The sequence below is a fragment of the Nesoenas mayeri genome (genome assembly GCF_963082525.1).
Source record: "Nesoenas mayeri genome assembly, chromosome: 9".
Lineage (NCBI taxonomy): Eukaryota > Metazoa > Chordata > Aves > Columbiformes > Columbidae > Nesoenas > Nesoenas mayeri.
In genome coordinates this window covers 22,352,260-22,368,770 of record NC_137557.1, presented here as the reverse complement: position 1 = coordinate 22,368,770, position 16,511 = coordinate 22,352,260, and the positions used below count along the sequence as shown (strand labels likewise).

The 16,511-nt window shown below is 37.4% G+C and overlaps 1 protein-coding gene across 1 annotated transcript in view; it reads right to left on the bottom strand.

Annotated features, from left to right (window-relative positions):
- Positions 1 to 13,295: 13,295 nt before the first annotated feature.
- Positions 13,296 to 16,511, bottom strand: part of CLSTN2 (calsyntenin 2) — a gene marked incomplete at both ends in the record, with an annotated part of 332,876 nt that continues 329,660 nt past the window's right edge. Inside the window, 3 exon segments of the mRNA XM_080350142.1 lie at positions 13,296 to 13,502; positions 14,130 to 14,314; positions 15,899 to 16,016. Coding sequence (XP_080206268.1) covers positions 13,296 to 13,502; positions 14,130 to 14,314; positions 15,899 to 16,016 — 510 coding nt within the window.

The window sequence follows — 16,511 nt, the reverse complement described above, 5'->3', positions numbered from 1 at the left end:
GCTCTCAGCTTCTTTTTGTCAGTTTTGTATTCCAGATCCCTTACAACTTTGGTGGAGTTTGTCACTGTCGTGTGCTGGGGAACCCAAAACGGGACACAAAACTTTGGATACAGCCTTGTTAATGCCAGGTACAGGGAACAATCACTTCCCTTGACCCATTAGTGTGCTCTTACCGATGCAGCCAGCATGAGACAAACCAAAGGGTACCCTAGTGATTCATGTACACTTTGTCTAACTGACTTCTCCCCTGCGAGTCTTACTCCAAAAAACTGCTTGCTACCCCTTCAGCCCCCAGTCTGCACTGATGCAGGGTGCTATTCTATGCCAGGTATAGGGCTTCGTATTTGCCACAGCTAGAGCTTTGTCAGCCCATTTCTCCAGTCTGCTGAGGTCTCTCTGAAAGGCAGCTCAGCCCTCTGGTGTGTCAGCTGCTCGCTCCATCCCTTTGCTGTCATTCCCATATGATGTCTGCAATGTAAGGCAGGCTGACCATGCACACCCCTTTGCAATGCTCCTGCTACTCAGGGAAGGCAGATTGCTAACAGACGTTTCTGACAGGACAGAATATAAATGAGGTTTAGAGATTAGATTTTTCTTTTCTCTAAGACAGGAAAAAACTGTCTGGCAAACCCCCTTAGGCTATATAATACAGATATATCTTTCTGTAAATTCGAAAATTGTACACAAGCACAAGAAGACAAAGTGTAAGTTATTTTATAGCTATTTAAGGCCAATCTTGAAAACTGGAAACAATCACTCAGGTATATATTTCTCCTCTTATGTATAAAATGAATTCTGTTACATAGCCTAAATAACAGCAGGTCAATAAGATGCTAAAAATGAATATCTGCCAACTGTTTATGCATATTTAATTTGCTCTGAATGAGTCATTACATATTTTGACTAGGAAAAGGTCATGTTAAGTAAGAAGTCCTTTAGGATATTGCATACGCATGATAATGTTTTATGACATTTTGCATATATTCAACCTTCATACATGCAGAAATTTTTGATGTGTATCTTAATTGTATAGACAAAGCTATTTCCAAAGTATATAGTGGTGTATCCACTATCTCTTCCAGTTCTACCTATCTAAAATTTATCACGTTCAGCCTTCCCAGTATTGCTGCTGAGGTGCCCCAGAGCTGGCTAATGATTTGAACGGATGGCTAAGGCTGCGGAGATTGGCTCCACTGCCTGCATGCGAGATGCTGGAAACGGGGACTTCTGATGGCAATCTGCAAACCTCTAATACTGCTCTCTAACCACGAGACAGGATTAGGCTCATTGTCCCTTCTGTGTAGGATACAGGCAATATTTTCCCTGAGAGATTTTCCAAACTCCAGCCAGCTGTGCTATGCTATGCCACTGAAATCAGGAGTGCAAAATTTGATCTTGGTCTCAGCACAACCCAGCGAAGGTTGGGGACAGTGATTTAGTTCAGCTTAGGCTTTGCCTTTTTGCCCACTTCTGAAGTGGGAGTTGGACTCTTCTGAAAATTCAACAGAGCCAAATAGCATCTTAGCTGATGTTTGGTACTCAATTGTGTGTGGCTAATTAAATATATATGTTGAGTTTTTATTATATTGTGACTTGGAAATCATCTCTTATGTGATCAGTAGAACATCTCATTAAAGAAGTTAGTGTTAAGGGTTATTGTTCAGGAAATGAGAATATCCCAATATTTGGTGAAATAAGGATTAAAAACCAATACTTTTTATGTGAAATTCTAAAATTATATTTATTGGGCAATTCAGAGAAAGTGCTGTAGTGACCACTAAAAATGAATTTGGTTTTATGTAGAGGTGTACAGGCCAGGTTTTAAAATAACAGATCTATTTTCATTATGCATTTAGTCAATCATATGGAAAACATCAGGCTATTAACAATCTCGAATTCATAAATGACCATGCAAAGTGATATGGTTTTTCTGAAATATATCACTTTGCCATGGAAAGGGTTTTGTCCAGCTTATTCCCACTATATGTGAAGTTAGGTTTCATGTACTTTACTGTGTGTCAAAGTTTACTGTACATTTTCATAAAGAAAAGGTCTTAAAAAACAAAGCAATCAACCAAACCCAGTAGTTTTATGTCTCTTCAAAAATAATTTGCCGTTCATATTCACCTTTTTAATTGCATATAGTCATTTAATTAATGTGATTCTGTGATTCTGCATGAATTGTATAGATTCACACTTTCACAAATGCATTTAGCATCTGCAACAAGACATTTCAAGATGTAGTTTATGGTTGTTTAACAGATACATTTTTTTATAATAGCATCTCTCCTGAACTGAAAAATTTGTTGCTTTGAGAAACACTTAAGGGGTCACAACCATGCAGATGGTGTTTATTTGAATCCTATCTGGCATATCTTTATTATCAATAGAAGTGGCCACAGCAACACAGAGATTGGACTGTTAAGAAACAGTTCCAAAGCACCAAATACATGTCACCAAGTGCACTTACTGCTCCTCAACAAGAACTAATGCACCTGCACTGACATGGAAGCAAATCGGGGAAATGATAAACTGTATATAAAAAGTTCTACACTTTTGCAGGTAAATGAAGTATTGCTTTTACTGCCAAGGTATGATGAAATATGAAATAGAATTGTCCCAGCCAATTAGAGCTCAGAGCTGTTATGTTCAACATGATGTGATTATTTGTCAGCTCTTCAAAATCCCATGTTCTCAGTAACATATATTTCATAACTATATGGTTAATTCTAACTAGAAACATCTTCCATCAAACTCCAACAGCGTTCAAGGTGAATGTCTGATCCATCACAACTCAAATCATGTTTTACAGTTTAGGAATTTCTTTTTTTTCCTCTTCTTTTGCATTGCAACATCACCTTGCAAGGCTTAATTGTTATGCCACCTAGTCTATTAGACTTAAGTTGCTCTTCTTGCAATGGCTGGTGTTGGAAAGGTGGGCAGAGACAGGAAGCTCTAATGACACAGAACTTATTCAAAGATTGAAAGGTATTTCCACTAACTTTTCTCATCCCTTGTATTAGCCAATGCCAAGGTAGTTGTCTTTATTTGATCCTGGACCTAAAACCACTGATGGCAATTCAGCGTTCCCTACAGTATTCTTTGTACAATGCTAGTTAACACCTATCAGGGACAGAGATGTACTGAGGGAAGTGTGCAGTACCTTTAAGTCAACATTGGAATTCTTAGTGTGCCTTGCTCTCCCTTTTACATCAATCCTTTTAGACAGAGCAAATGAGGAAGACAGTTTTATTTCACTTGGGTTTTAGTGATGCAGTGGACATCTGAGCACAAGGATTCCAGTTGTTTTGGCTTCCAGGTACAGAAGGTTGGGGTAGACAAAGGAAACACATCAATCGAAAGGCCCAAGCTGACTTTGTACATCCTTCCTGTTTGCTCGTGTAATCAGGCTTCTGAGCCAGAGAAAAGAGGTTTGCTTGAGGCATGCTTGAAAATTAACCATCTAGTCATCGTGCAAGTCAGAGACCATTAATGCACTGCAAATTTGAAATATAATTGTAGGCATGGCAATACTGAGAAAGGTTGGTACAGTTCTGTTTCTTTGCAGCAGTTAACATGTGGCTAGAAAACTTGAGTGCTTGTTTTAGAAAGTAGATACATTCTGCAAATGAGATTTGATGAGAAACCATATATACCAATCTGTGTTAAAGCAATGTATTTGTAAGAGTTTCTGTTTAGCTTAAGTGTCCCCTTAAAAGCATTGGCAGATGAACAGCAATACCCGTTTCAAATTAATGAAGACAATCTAAATTTTAACAAATGACTACTTTGTATTATTGTTTGGTTCCAATGTTTATTGGTTGGCTTTGTCAAACCATACTGACATAAAAGATGCTGCCAAATTCATATTACATCATAACTTAACCATAGATTACAGAAAAGATATTTTAAAAATCAAGTTTCAATATAAATTTTTTTAAATCTTTGACAAGCTATGCAGTGACACAGACCAACACAGAGCACTTTAACAGGGTGAACTGACCGTGATCTATTGAAGGAAATACCAGGATACTAGGTTTTCAGTTTGTGTATTAATGACATTTCATGAAAAGGTAAGAAAAGATGAGTCTGAAAGAATGAATTGGAAGGAGGAGGGTTCATAGCTTCCCTAAAAAATGACCCAAGGCAACAAACTTGATAACTAGCTAAAAATATTCAAAGAATATAAATCATAGTTAGACGAAATATTTAGGGTAGTGCAAAAGGATATATCTGGGACTAATGAGATAAAAATTACAAAAAGGATTATTGAAATTCATTATCAGGAAAAGCTTTCTAATGGTGAATTCTAATAGATTCTAGAATAATCTCTCAGGGGAAGGAGTAGAAGCCCCAGGCTTATGAACACTAAAGTAGGCTGAAACACCCCCACCCCTGCCTCTAACACTAGAAAATATATTATAGGGAACAATTCTGCACTGTTAGCATAATACTCTACCTGCATTAGTTTTTCTTTCTGTCTACTGATCTTTATTTCTAGGATTTAATGAGTCCAGCAGCAACTTCCAAACTCAATGAAATGTAGATGAAACATTTATTAGGAATCTTAGCTGCAGTGTGTGTTATTCTGCAAAGCAACAACGCACTCTGGTATGTTTCCATCTCTGTTGTGATGACCCTTTGAACAGAACTGCCTGTTAACCACAATCAAGTATTTCCCCAAGATTCTGCTGCTGCAGTATTCACAACAGAATATAAAAAGGCATCTTTTGAGATGTACCTCACATTTTTCAGATCAGTTTGTAGAGGATCTGAGAATGGAGGTAATAGCTTCAGCTCTCAGAAACGTCCAGACATTATTGTTATCCTTGAAAATTTTTCTGTCTTGTGTATTGTCAAAAATGAAGATTTCTAACTATGTGGTCACTTAAGAAATCGGATCATTACAAAAAGTTTAATTAAGGGCCTTTGCAACATAGAGTACAGTCTTTCTTGGGTGTTCCCTGTTCCTTCTCCAGCCTATGGAGCATGTTGGTTGTAGAAAATCTCATCAAAACAGTTGTGTGTGTGCAAAAGTTCTGTCTCTTACCTCAAATTAAAATGGGTGGTAGTTGTACAATGAAATTTAATTCACTACAGACAAAAAGTTTATGTGCAAATCACCAGCAGCCTTCCTTGGCCGTAAAATACTTCCACGTAATACAGACACCGTATAGCAACTTTTGTCACGGTCTTGCTCCCTTCCCAGCTCAGCTGGAGGTAGTGAACTGCAACTAATGAAGCTGCTGCAGACAGCAGCAACCATGCTACATAACTTAAGGTTCTAGTTCATTACTACAACCACCACCTCCATGCTGGAAATGATTAGGTGATTATTTTGTATACGTATATATGTATACATGCATATGTGTGCATGCATACAGACACGGCCATCTTGGGACTCTTCAACATCTTATATTCCTTTTTCCTTCTTGCTGATTGCTGATAGCTGCCAGTTCTGGACATGAAAATAGCACGTTTCCGTTTTCCTGCTGTTTGACACTCAAGCTTTTACTTTCTCTTGTTTTTAAAAGATGAAATTCCAGCTTTCTTTCACATCAGCTGAAAACCGTAACTCTCTCTGTTATTCATGCATTATTCTTTTCTACCTCCCTGTTCATTCTTCCCTAAATGACAAATCAATTTTCTAAAAGAACTGACTGCAATTAATCAATTCCACATTCCAAAGAGCATGCCCAGTTAAAACGACCGTCCACCTTCTCATCTATACCCGTGCACATTAAGCAGACTGTAGACAAGAATTTGTTGTCGGTTTCAGTGTTGGTTCGAAATCTCATTGTAGTCACTGACTGAGCCAGGATTATCTGACCAAGTCCTTGGTATCTGTTTATATATCTAGAAGATGCAGAAGTAGAAAGAGAAAAACCCCAACCCACACAACATATTGTGATTTTAACAATTTTGATTGCTGGTTGTTTGTGGTTTGATGTGTTGTGGGTTTTTTGTTTTGTTTTTCCTTACAACATCCTGAAAACATCAGCCAAAAAAATCATATTTATGGGTTATTATGCCTACAGGAACCTGAAATAAGTTTATATCTGGTTAGGAAGTTAGATGCCTCTGAAAACCCAAAACTGTATCCAGGTTTCTACAAAAGGACAGCAGTAGGGCAGCAGAAAGGCCTTGTACTCCCATGAAATTTTCTGGTTTCTGAAGTCCCCATTTGGAAAGAGTTTCTCTTTGCATTTGGCAGGCTTTGTGCACCTCACCTAGTGAAAGCTGCATTCTGCTATCACACGCTGTACTGAACTGGGAAAAAATTCTTCTGCTTTTTTGTTCTCAGCAGAGGAATAAATAGTGACAATACATGACCCTGCAGCTTCAACAGCTGATGAATGCACAATTTCCACACAAGTAAGAGTTGAAAATAGGAATGAGGGCTTTTTCTGAACTGTTTTAAATGTGTGTAATGTTTCAAGCTATTGTGTTTCTTTATAGGCAGCAACTAATGAAACGAGCCCAAAGTTCTTGACTGTAGCCATTGTGTCATTGATTTTGCAAGTGTATAGGGTGCTCCACAATGGAGGGCTGTAAGAAGAGCTGCAGCAGAATGATTGAATCATAACACCACCAAGCTCTTCGACAGAGCTTTTTGCTTACAGGGCTCACAGTACTTTGTGAGGGATGTCAGCATCATTATTCCTATTTACAAGCAGAGAAATGGAAACTCTCTGTAGTGAACCCCTGCCAGTACCTACCCAAAAGGCAGAAAAATGCCTCCTGGGAAGCAGGGGACCAGATTAGCAACTCTCTTTTCATCATTAGGAATGAAGTTGTGATCATGCAAAACCTCCTGGATTCATTTTCTTGTGCCTAAGCTTCAGTAATGTGGGTTAAAATTGTTTATTATTTTAAAACCCTTTGTTAGACAGGGCTTTATGAAATGAAAGCCCTTGCTCTCCTTTCACTTTTGCTATGTTTAAGCATTGTGAATTTCTATTTTATGTTCCTGTCATCTTTAGGAAAACAAACAAAAAAGGCAAAAACAACCAACCACCAACACAGAAAACCCTCATACCGTGCTTGTACTTGGTTACTCATACAAAGGTAATGAAGTATAATTACCTTCTGCGATATTGCTGGAACAATTTTCCTGATAGATTTAGCAGGAATACTTATTGGGATTGGGTGTGTAAACAGAGTATGTGTTTTACTCTGCTGTAGCTCTAGTGGTCATCCTTTGAACCTGTCTTTATTCTTAACGCTAATAATAAAGAACCTGGAATCCAGGAGAGGCTAACGAAAAAAACCCCCAAAAAATAACAAAAAAAACCCCAGCAAACCAAAACCAAAAACCAAAACACCCTAGTGCTAAAGCAAACAGTCTGATCACTGGATACACCTTCTTTTGTCGGCTCATCTGAAACTGTCATTTCTTTCACTGGAAATCTGAAACAAACCCACAAACCTGACACATTTCTTATGCCCTTTTTTTTTTTTTTCTTAAAAGGTAAAAAACAAACAACAAAACCATTTTACACAAACATACAAAGATTGTACAGATCACTGTTTGCTTCTGGGTAGTGTTGAAAGTGTTTATATTCTAAGTGTTGCGTGCTTTGGACACGAGCATGGGAGTGCTGTTTTTTTGGCAACACTTAGAGCTTTGAGGGACAAGGGTGGCTGTCATTCCTATGGCTGTTTGGAGTGGTGTTTTTATGCTATGAAGTGTGGGCAATGAGGATGTGGCATGAACAAAACTTGTCATCTTGCTCAGCTCAGCCTGAGGAAGCAGAAATCTAATGCTATTATGTGGTTGGTGATACTGGCTGGAACATGAAGATCATACATAGCATAGCATTATGTACCATTAACAGTAATATTTTTTGTCATTTCAAATTTGCTTTTACTTTTGCTGTCTTTGACAGACCTATTTTTTTTTAATATATTTTTCTATTTCCCCCTTAGATTTGCGCAACTGGTGTGTGAGAACTGCCTTATGGATACTGAGTAAAGGTCAGCAGCTACAGGAATCATCCAGAGGTGCACTAATCCCAAGGCTTATGGTCAAAGTAAATGACACTTCAAGATGAGGCTACTGCACATCCAGGTTCCTCCACATATGTCCACTTTTTTGTTGTTATTCAGTAATTTTATCATGGCAGAAGCAGAGCTCATGGGCCATTTGTTTGTGATTTCCAGCTAGCCAGCACGATGACTTGCATCTGACTGGGATGCTAAAAAGCCATAAATGGCCCCATTTTTAGGGCACAGATGCTGTATACCTTGATGCCAGCATTTCCAGCTAAGTCTCAGAGCAACTCCAGCTGTGCAGCCTAAATCCATGCAGCTTCATAGAAAATGCTGGATAAAACAAGAGGTGTATTTCCAACCCAGATAATCTAGATAATATATCTTTATATATTTTAAAAAACACACATAAAATATTACTTAAAATTTGTATGTATACAATATTTTATATTATATATATATGCAATATAATTTATCAGTTTGTGTGTGTTTTTCAAAATTCTGCTCATATCACTGTTATTTGTCTACCAACTGTCAATATTTGCCCGAAATTTTAGTTCATGAAATTGTTCTTTTTCAACACCAAGTTTTCATCAAGAAACAAATACCAAAGTGTATTTTAAACATGTTTTTACAAGCTCTGACACCTTTATTTTTCTGCCAAATGAACTGTTCTCTTGCTGTTAACCTATTGGTTGCTTTTTAAGAGTACTGCTGAAAGAGCAGACAGCATACATCCACAAAACAGCGACACTCCACAGAGGTGAAGCAAATTTGCCCAGCAAAGTCATGATGTCAGACATCAAGGTTTTGTAATATTTGGCTCCTTTGCCTATGGCTAAATTCCTCGTAATTGTTTAGATGGAAATTGTATTTTGCTATGAGGTTTTATTGTCATTTTCAATAAGCACACAAAAACTGATGGGGATACACTACTATTGAGAGATCTAATCTAGTCAATATGTATAAGTTTAGGGAAGAGGAGATTTTTTTTGAAGTCCTGGAGATGTCCTTAGAGTTAAATTTTCTCTCCCTGCTTATCCATATGCTATTGCAAATATCCTTAATTTTGGTATTATCTGTCTATTCCAGGAGCAGCTGCACGACTCCATCCCAACAGACCTTTACCTGCTGTCACTTCACTGAAGACTTTCAGTCTCTTCTGCTAAGCATGGACAGTGGTGGAGATGACTGGGATGGTGCTGGCACCAAAACTTGCAGAAGAGAAGTGTTGTGTCCCAGCCTGCGGGGATCCCCACCAGGTAAAAGCACTGGAGCTGCCTCTCGCGTTACAGGTCAGGGAAAGGGACATCTGAGAAGCAAAGCAGGTGCAGGGCTCTAAAGGAATTGTCGAAGTACCCTCTGACCAGCCCTTAACCTGGGGCTACTACTGCCCCATGGCGTTATTTCAGCCTAGGGTCAGGCAAGGACAGCTCCTGCAATGGAGACACTGGATTTCATCCCCACTAGAGGAAATGTAAACCCTCTGACCCTTTCTGAGTCTTATTTTCTTCCTGAATGAAGGATGGTGAATGTGCTGGCAGCAAGGCCAGCACCATGACACACCAAACTCCACCCACCCATTAGGCCTTGGCCAGGCAGATATCACCAGTTAAAAAGCAGTTGAGCCACCACTGCAGGATACTACTGCCTGAACAAATAACAACTTTTTATTTTAATTAGTATTAAAGATGTCATGAACCCTAGATGGCTATTTCTAATTTAATCTAAATGGTGTCAGCCAATGCAATTGAAATAAATATTGAGCTTAATCTCAAAAAATATGCATTTTAAGTTTTATTTGTAAAGATAAAATACCAGTGAAGAGGGTAGAAGTGAAAATGAAATGTGAGCCTATTGATCACAAAAAGCAACTTAGGCAGTTACACTAATTCAGGTTTATCACCATCTTGAATTTGCACTTGTAGGTTTTGCAGCTTTTCCCAGCCTTAGATTAGAATTTCAAAAATGTAAAGGCATTCATTGATGTGATGTCACTTTGGACCCCTGGCACCACAGATCCCTGATGTCATGCATTACAAGTACCTCTTCAGAGATGGGGATTTTTTTGGTTGCACTTGTTTATTGCTACTGTAAAAAACTGCCTTTATTTGTGTATCTTCATAGCTCAAACTCACAACAGGGCTAAGGATAACCATTGCATCTTGAAGAGCCAGACACCGCAGTTGCCATTTCAAAATTTACAGCATAAACATTTTTTTTTCAGAGAGGAAAGGAGAGATATTTGGCTTTTGATTAGGGGCAAAAAGCAGTTGTGTGTGTGTGGAGTGTATGTGTGCACACACACATATATAGATATATATATATATATGTACATGTTCTGGTCTGGTTTTGAGCAAGTATTTTACATCAAATAATGCTTAATGGAGGAGAGGAAATATTGTTAAAATTAGTTATGAAAAAAAGTGATTTTTCTATGTTATTCTCCTAGTAGGCTTTTGCTCATGAAGCCATTGCTGTCAACTTCCATATAGATATTCTAATTCTAAGCTTCATTTTGTAAAGTATCTCATTCCCACTAACATTTTGTGAAAAGGATTTTTCTGTTTATTTGAATGAAAAATGCTGCATAATGCTCTCCAAGGAGTAATCTAAAATAAGGACAGTGATACATTTGAGTTTGCTGAGTATCTTGTTGCAAACCAAATTTTAGTGATAATATACATGCCTGTATTACTTTGCTTAGGTTTAAAAATGTAGGTTTATTTACAGTAGAGAAAATACTTTGTTTGCTTGTTGTGCAATGTACCAGCGTGATCTGAAAAGATTTGCTTCTAGTAACAAAAAGCTAAAAAACTATTAGATGGAGAAATACACCGATGAACACATGAACATAGAAAAGCACTAAAGGCTTGTCAGGTTGTAAATTGCTGTTTTCAAATTGCCTTCAAATTGTGATAACAATAATAATCAGGAAAGAAAAACTTTTAAAATGATTAAATTTTAAATTATTTAAGTCCAGTTTTAAATATGAAATTGAACTTTTAAATATCTACTTTTTTTTTTTGAGAAGAATGCTTTGCGGATGTGTGCTGATAATAAGCATCATGAAGAGTCTGCTTCGTGTCACTACCATAATTACCACTAGGAAATTCTTTAGGGTACTAGGATGCTAGGAAATGATCTAACATAACATTTCTGTTCAAGATATTCTGAAATTTTAAAATTAGTATTTTATTAAACAAATTTTGGCCAATTTTAAAATATCTATTCCTATAGAGAAATAGTATTTATGTGGGCTTGATTCCGCAAATATTCTTGTAAGTTTAATACATGTGAGAGACCAGAATAAAAAAAAAAAAACCCACACAGGACTGCTCACATAAGAAAAACTTTATATATTACCAGTCTTAACAATGATGTGCCAACATGATTGTTGGCACAACAAAAAAGAACACAAAGATCTCTAATCTTAAAATTAATTTGGAGTTCTTTTCATTTACTTTCTAGGTAAACTACAAGCTCTAGTTGCTGGCAATCTTCCCTGCAAATATCAGATGCAGAAACTGGAATTAAAAGAACTCCCAAACCCAGAATATATTCTCCATATTCCAAGATGTTCAGGAGCTGCTAATAATGGAGTGTTGAAGGAGGTGGGTACCCTTTAATTTTGCTCAAGTTACTCTTTGCAATATCAACTCCTGGGTGCTCAGGAAGGTCCTGTTGCCGCAAGACTGACTGCTTGTTTCTCTGGGAGGGAGGAGAAGAGGAAGCAGCTCATTTTAAACAGCAAATTACAAAAACAAAAGTCAGTGATAAAACTGTAAAGAAAAGGAAGTACTTAGGAAAAAAACAGACAAGCCAGTTGGCAGCATTTACTTCCATGCCATTTTGTTTTTTATGCATTAGAGCAGTTATCCTAGCAAGTGCAGCATCATTTGGTACGCAAAGTTAGTAAGAGGACAAAAACCACACCACACAGACTTATCGACACGTTGTACGTAGCTTTGCTTTTTTTTTTTTTTTTCCTTTTTAATCAGTGTTTAAGAAAAATACGCTGTGTTACCATAACAAACTAAAGTATTCAGCCCCTTAAGAGTTTAGGTTTTGTTTTCACTTCTTTTGGTTCCAGGTAGGTTTTATTTCTTCTTGTTCTACTTTATAAAACTTTTTCTCAACATTAATGGCTTCAGGAAGAAAAAATAAGGGGGAATTAATGAGCACAAAAGAGAGCTGACTGTTGTGTATGTTGTCACTTTCTCTTGTGCCATTCAGAGGTGGGTAAGTATACAGAAGAAATAGGGCATAATGTCTTAAAGAATACAGTCAGACAGGAATTCCAGCTGGCATTCACTCAAGCAAAAGGGAACATTTTCATCATGTAAAACCATTGTTTAAATCCCAGCCATACATAGCTATGGAATAATGGGGTCACTTATTTTCCACTACTTCAGTAAGACACCGCAGCAAGCTAATGATTTTACAAGACAGACAGTTTAAAGCATCGATTTGCTGCAAATTGCTCAATCCATAACTAATGAACAGCTCTACAGGTTTTCAGCAAATCAATCCCATTAGAATTTACGGTTTGCATAAGATCATTTTACTCAATCTGTGGAAACAGAACAATTTCTTTTTTTTTTTAACCTTCAGTAGCCCCTTGTTGTTGCTGTATTTTAAACTCCCTTAAGTTTCTGGGGGCAGGTTGGATAAAAACCTTGTCTCAGGGGTTTTTCAGCATGCCTGAAAAATACACCGTCCACTTCTACACAGGCACACATGCATCCCGTGTCAAGTCCTAGATATTTCCTTGTAGAAAACAGTTAACATCCAAGAAGGCAGGACAAGACAACAAATGGAATTCAGTCTCTGTCACCTGTAGCACTAAAACTCTGCCCTGAACTGAAGGTGGATTATATTTACACCTATAAGAGTGTGAAGTCAAACAGCAACTGCTATTTGGACCCACACAAGTAATTCTTCAGAACAAGCTGAAATCTCTCCTGTATGAAAAAAATAGCAAAAGTAAAAACCTCTGTGGACTGAGTGACAGGACTTTTGTCACATATCTGCAGTATAGAAACAGGAAATGGAGAACTACGCTTGCTAACAGATCAGGTTCTCGATTACGTTATTACTGGTGATGCCAGTATCTTTGTACAGTGTTTCCTCCAGGCTTTGTAAGAAAAGGGTCAAGTCTATCATTATTAGTTACTACAACAAGATCATTTTAGGCAAAACAGTAATAGGCAAGCAGAAGTTCAAATCCTGTCAATGCATTCATAGACTCTGAAAAAACATTGTATTGGTTGTTACAAAAGAATAATGTGGCTGGAGGGCTCTTAGTACGGAAGTGTTGAATCATCCCACTCCAGCTGCTCTTGCCTGGTGACATTCTGTTTGTCTCTCTTTTGGACGATCACTTCCTCTTCCTCCTCCTCCTCTTCCTCGTCACTTTCATCTGATTCAGCACTGGTTGTGTCTTCATCTTCATCTTCTATGTCTTCTTCCTCACTCTCTTCTTCTGTCTGGTGAGGCTTTTCATATTTCTACAGTACATTTAAAGAAGTGAAAGAGAGACAGTAGAAGAAAAGTGCCTTCTTGCTAGTCAGGGGCTGTGAGGATGTCGGCAATTTTTGCACATCTAGAAATGCCAACATACTGGGAAAGCCTGCTTTCCATCATTATGTGACTATTAGGCATCAAATGTGATATAATTCAGTAGCAAATATTCAAAAACTACTGTAACAAGAATAGAATGTCAATAAGCAATATCTTTCCTAGTCAAGCTGCCAAAATTTCACCCTTCAATGCCAGCTTCTTTAAACTGCTGATCATTTACCGTCCCTTGAGTGTATTAGTGCTTACATTAAAAAGTTAAAAGTAAGTAACTATATGATCTAGGGTACTAGGATGCAGATATGGATAGAGAGGAAGTGGTATTGTACCAAAGACAACTTCATCGTCCTATTTAGTAATTATATATGACATCAGTTATATACTATCATGGTGTGCAGAGCTGAAAACTGAGATGGGGTCCTGAGTGTGCATACATACCACTGTTTTGCCAAGCCTAAATAAGTCTACCCTGAAAGGCTTTAAAGCTCACTGCTAAGCTAACAGCCCAGTCAGTAACTCCTGGTAGTATCATGATATAATACGTCTCAGTTATGTACCTCCATGGGGTTGACGGTAATAGTCAGAGCAGAATCATCCCAATCCATTTCATTTTCTTTACTTCCTTCGTTGTCTGCAGAGCTGTGCTGATGAGCTGTCCGAATTCGATAGACCCCCAAGGTTATGATGAAAATGAGTATGCTCACACAGATTATGATAACGAGAGTAGCCACACTTGGAACAACTGGAATATAAGGAGTAAACAAATTTGTGGAACAAATTGCATATAAAACACTAAATACATTGTGTATTTTTTTCCCTCAGCATCTCTTCCTTTGGACTGTGAGTCAGCACAGCAACCTGCCATGTGACGGGGACTACAGAAAGTGCTGACAAGTGCCCATCTACTAAGGCAGAGCATACACAAATGGTGTTTACAGATATCTTATAATTAGCATTCTAAATCATAACTAAAACATGAGTATGCCTACCACTTGTTAGGTTCTTTATTACAAGGGACAAGTAGTCAATCAGTGCAGAATGAATTAGTTTCAGAACAAGTGTTTTTGCAATAAGGTTCAGTTATCTTACCTGCATGTTGTCCCCTTCTGACTACATCTGAGGTGTTAACCTCACTGTGGGAAAAAGTATATCTCAAAGCTTATATTTTTCAAAGGTTTCAAACACTGTTACTGTAATTTAAATCTCAGTCTCCAAGAAATAAAATAAACATGTTGCCACTCTATTTGCCTGCGCTACAACCTTCCTGGGAGACTCCTGAGTATTCAAGTCATTTTTTCCTCACTCTCTGTTGCACTCTGAGAAGCATAGGAAGAAACTTCTCTGAACTACTCTTATATTATCAGCTTCACAATTAGGTTAGTGGAGAGGTGCTGCCACTTTCTATGCACCTTTGCTATGATGTACTGCAGTTCTAGAAGCTACAGAAGTTCTGTACTCCAGTTTATCACCTTGCCCTGCCTGTAACAATGGAACTCTGAAATCAAAACAATGTTCAAGTAAGGAAGAAAGAACTAGTTTGCAATAGTTCATTTTGTAAAAATTCAGTCACCTTTTAGTAAAATGTCTGTACAGTAAATTTCCAAGCATAACTGTATATAACTACATATCACTACCTACACTTTACATCAACTTTACTTCTTTACATATGTATCATTCAGGTAAAAGGTTTTAAGAATCCAGTATTTAAACAGATAGATATATTTGTTCTGGGTTTAACTTTATTAAAAAGGTTTCAGATTTGGGCATATATTTCAACTCGTATAGTCTAAAAATTCAATTTAACTATATAGATAGATATCTGCTAATGCCCCCTGCATATGGCTAGGTGGACATATATTTTCTCCAGAGAGCTGCAGACTGAGCCCTGGATAGCAGCTAGCAGAAGCACTGCAGCAATTATATATTTAAAAACCAATACAAACATTTCTTCCTTTTGCTTAGAAAGGGCTGGGCAGCAATTAATATATCATAGAAATACAGATGAACAATACAATGTGAGCATAAATATTATCCTTCATACCATTCAATACTAGAAACAAGACATTTTCTTAATTACATGGGTCAGAGTACGTAACATTTAAGGAAGACTATGTAATTTAAAACTGGTATCCATTTTTAAAGTACCTCCTTGTAAAGAACAAATTCCAGGTTACCTTCTTTCATACCTGTGCAATGATCTCTGTGAGGTTTCACAAGCTGTAACTATGGACTTCAGGGCTTTATTTGTTGACCAGGCTGAATCACAAGGGAAATACCGATATCCCAGAATCATTTCTGTAGCAGTTTCTGTAAAGTTGTCACATACCTGAGTTGCGAACAGCATTTACGCTTTCCTCTGGGTGATGGACAGATTGGAGAAATTGTGGTTCTACTATCATATGATTTACATGGTCCATGGAGTTGGAGCTGTGCAGAATATTAACCTGGCACAAGAGAAAAATAAGAGATCAGATGCTAATATGTGCTCTATCTTCCAAGCCTGCTGGCTCCACACATTACATTGAACTATGAAGTTCATCACCAGAAAGGAACATTATTATATAGATCTTAAAGGCCAAATTAACTTCTTCTTTATGCCAGTGAAAAGTACGCAGGTTAATATATTTCTCATTTCTAACATTCAAAATGTATTCTAACATTTCTAGCTGTAGACTATGAAGTGACACAAAAAATTATTATTTTTTTTTAATTTAGCTTTCTGGATAAGTAGTGATTTTTTTTTCTCTATATTAATCATCAGCTTCTAGGTGTCCCCTGAAAGTTAGAGGTCAATTTCTCTTTGTGAACACTGACAGATAACGTATCCAACTCATTAGGTTTAAAATCAAAGCAATAAGAGAGAATTAAAATAGGTTTCAGTTTTCCTGCATCCCTACTTTCAGAGTGACTTTCCTTGAAGATACCATTTCCGTTCTTGT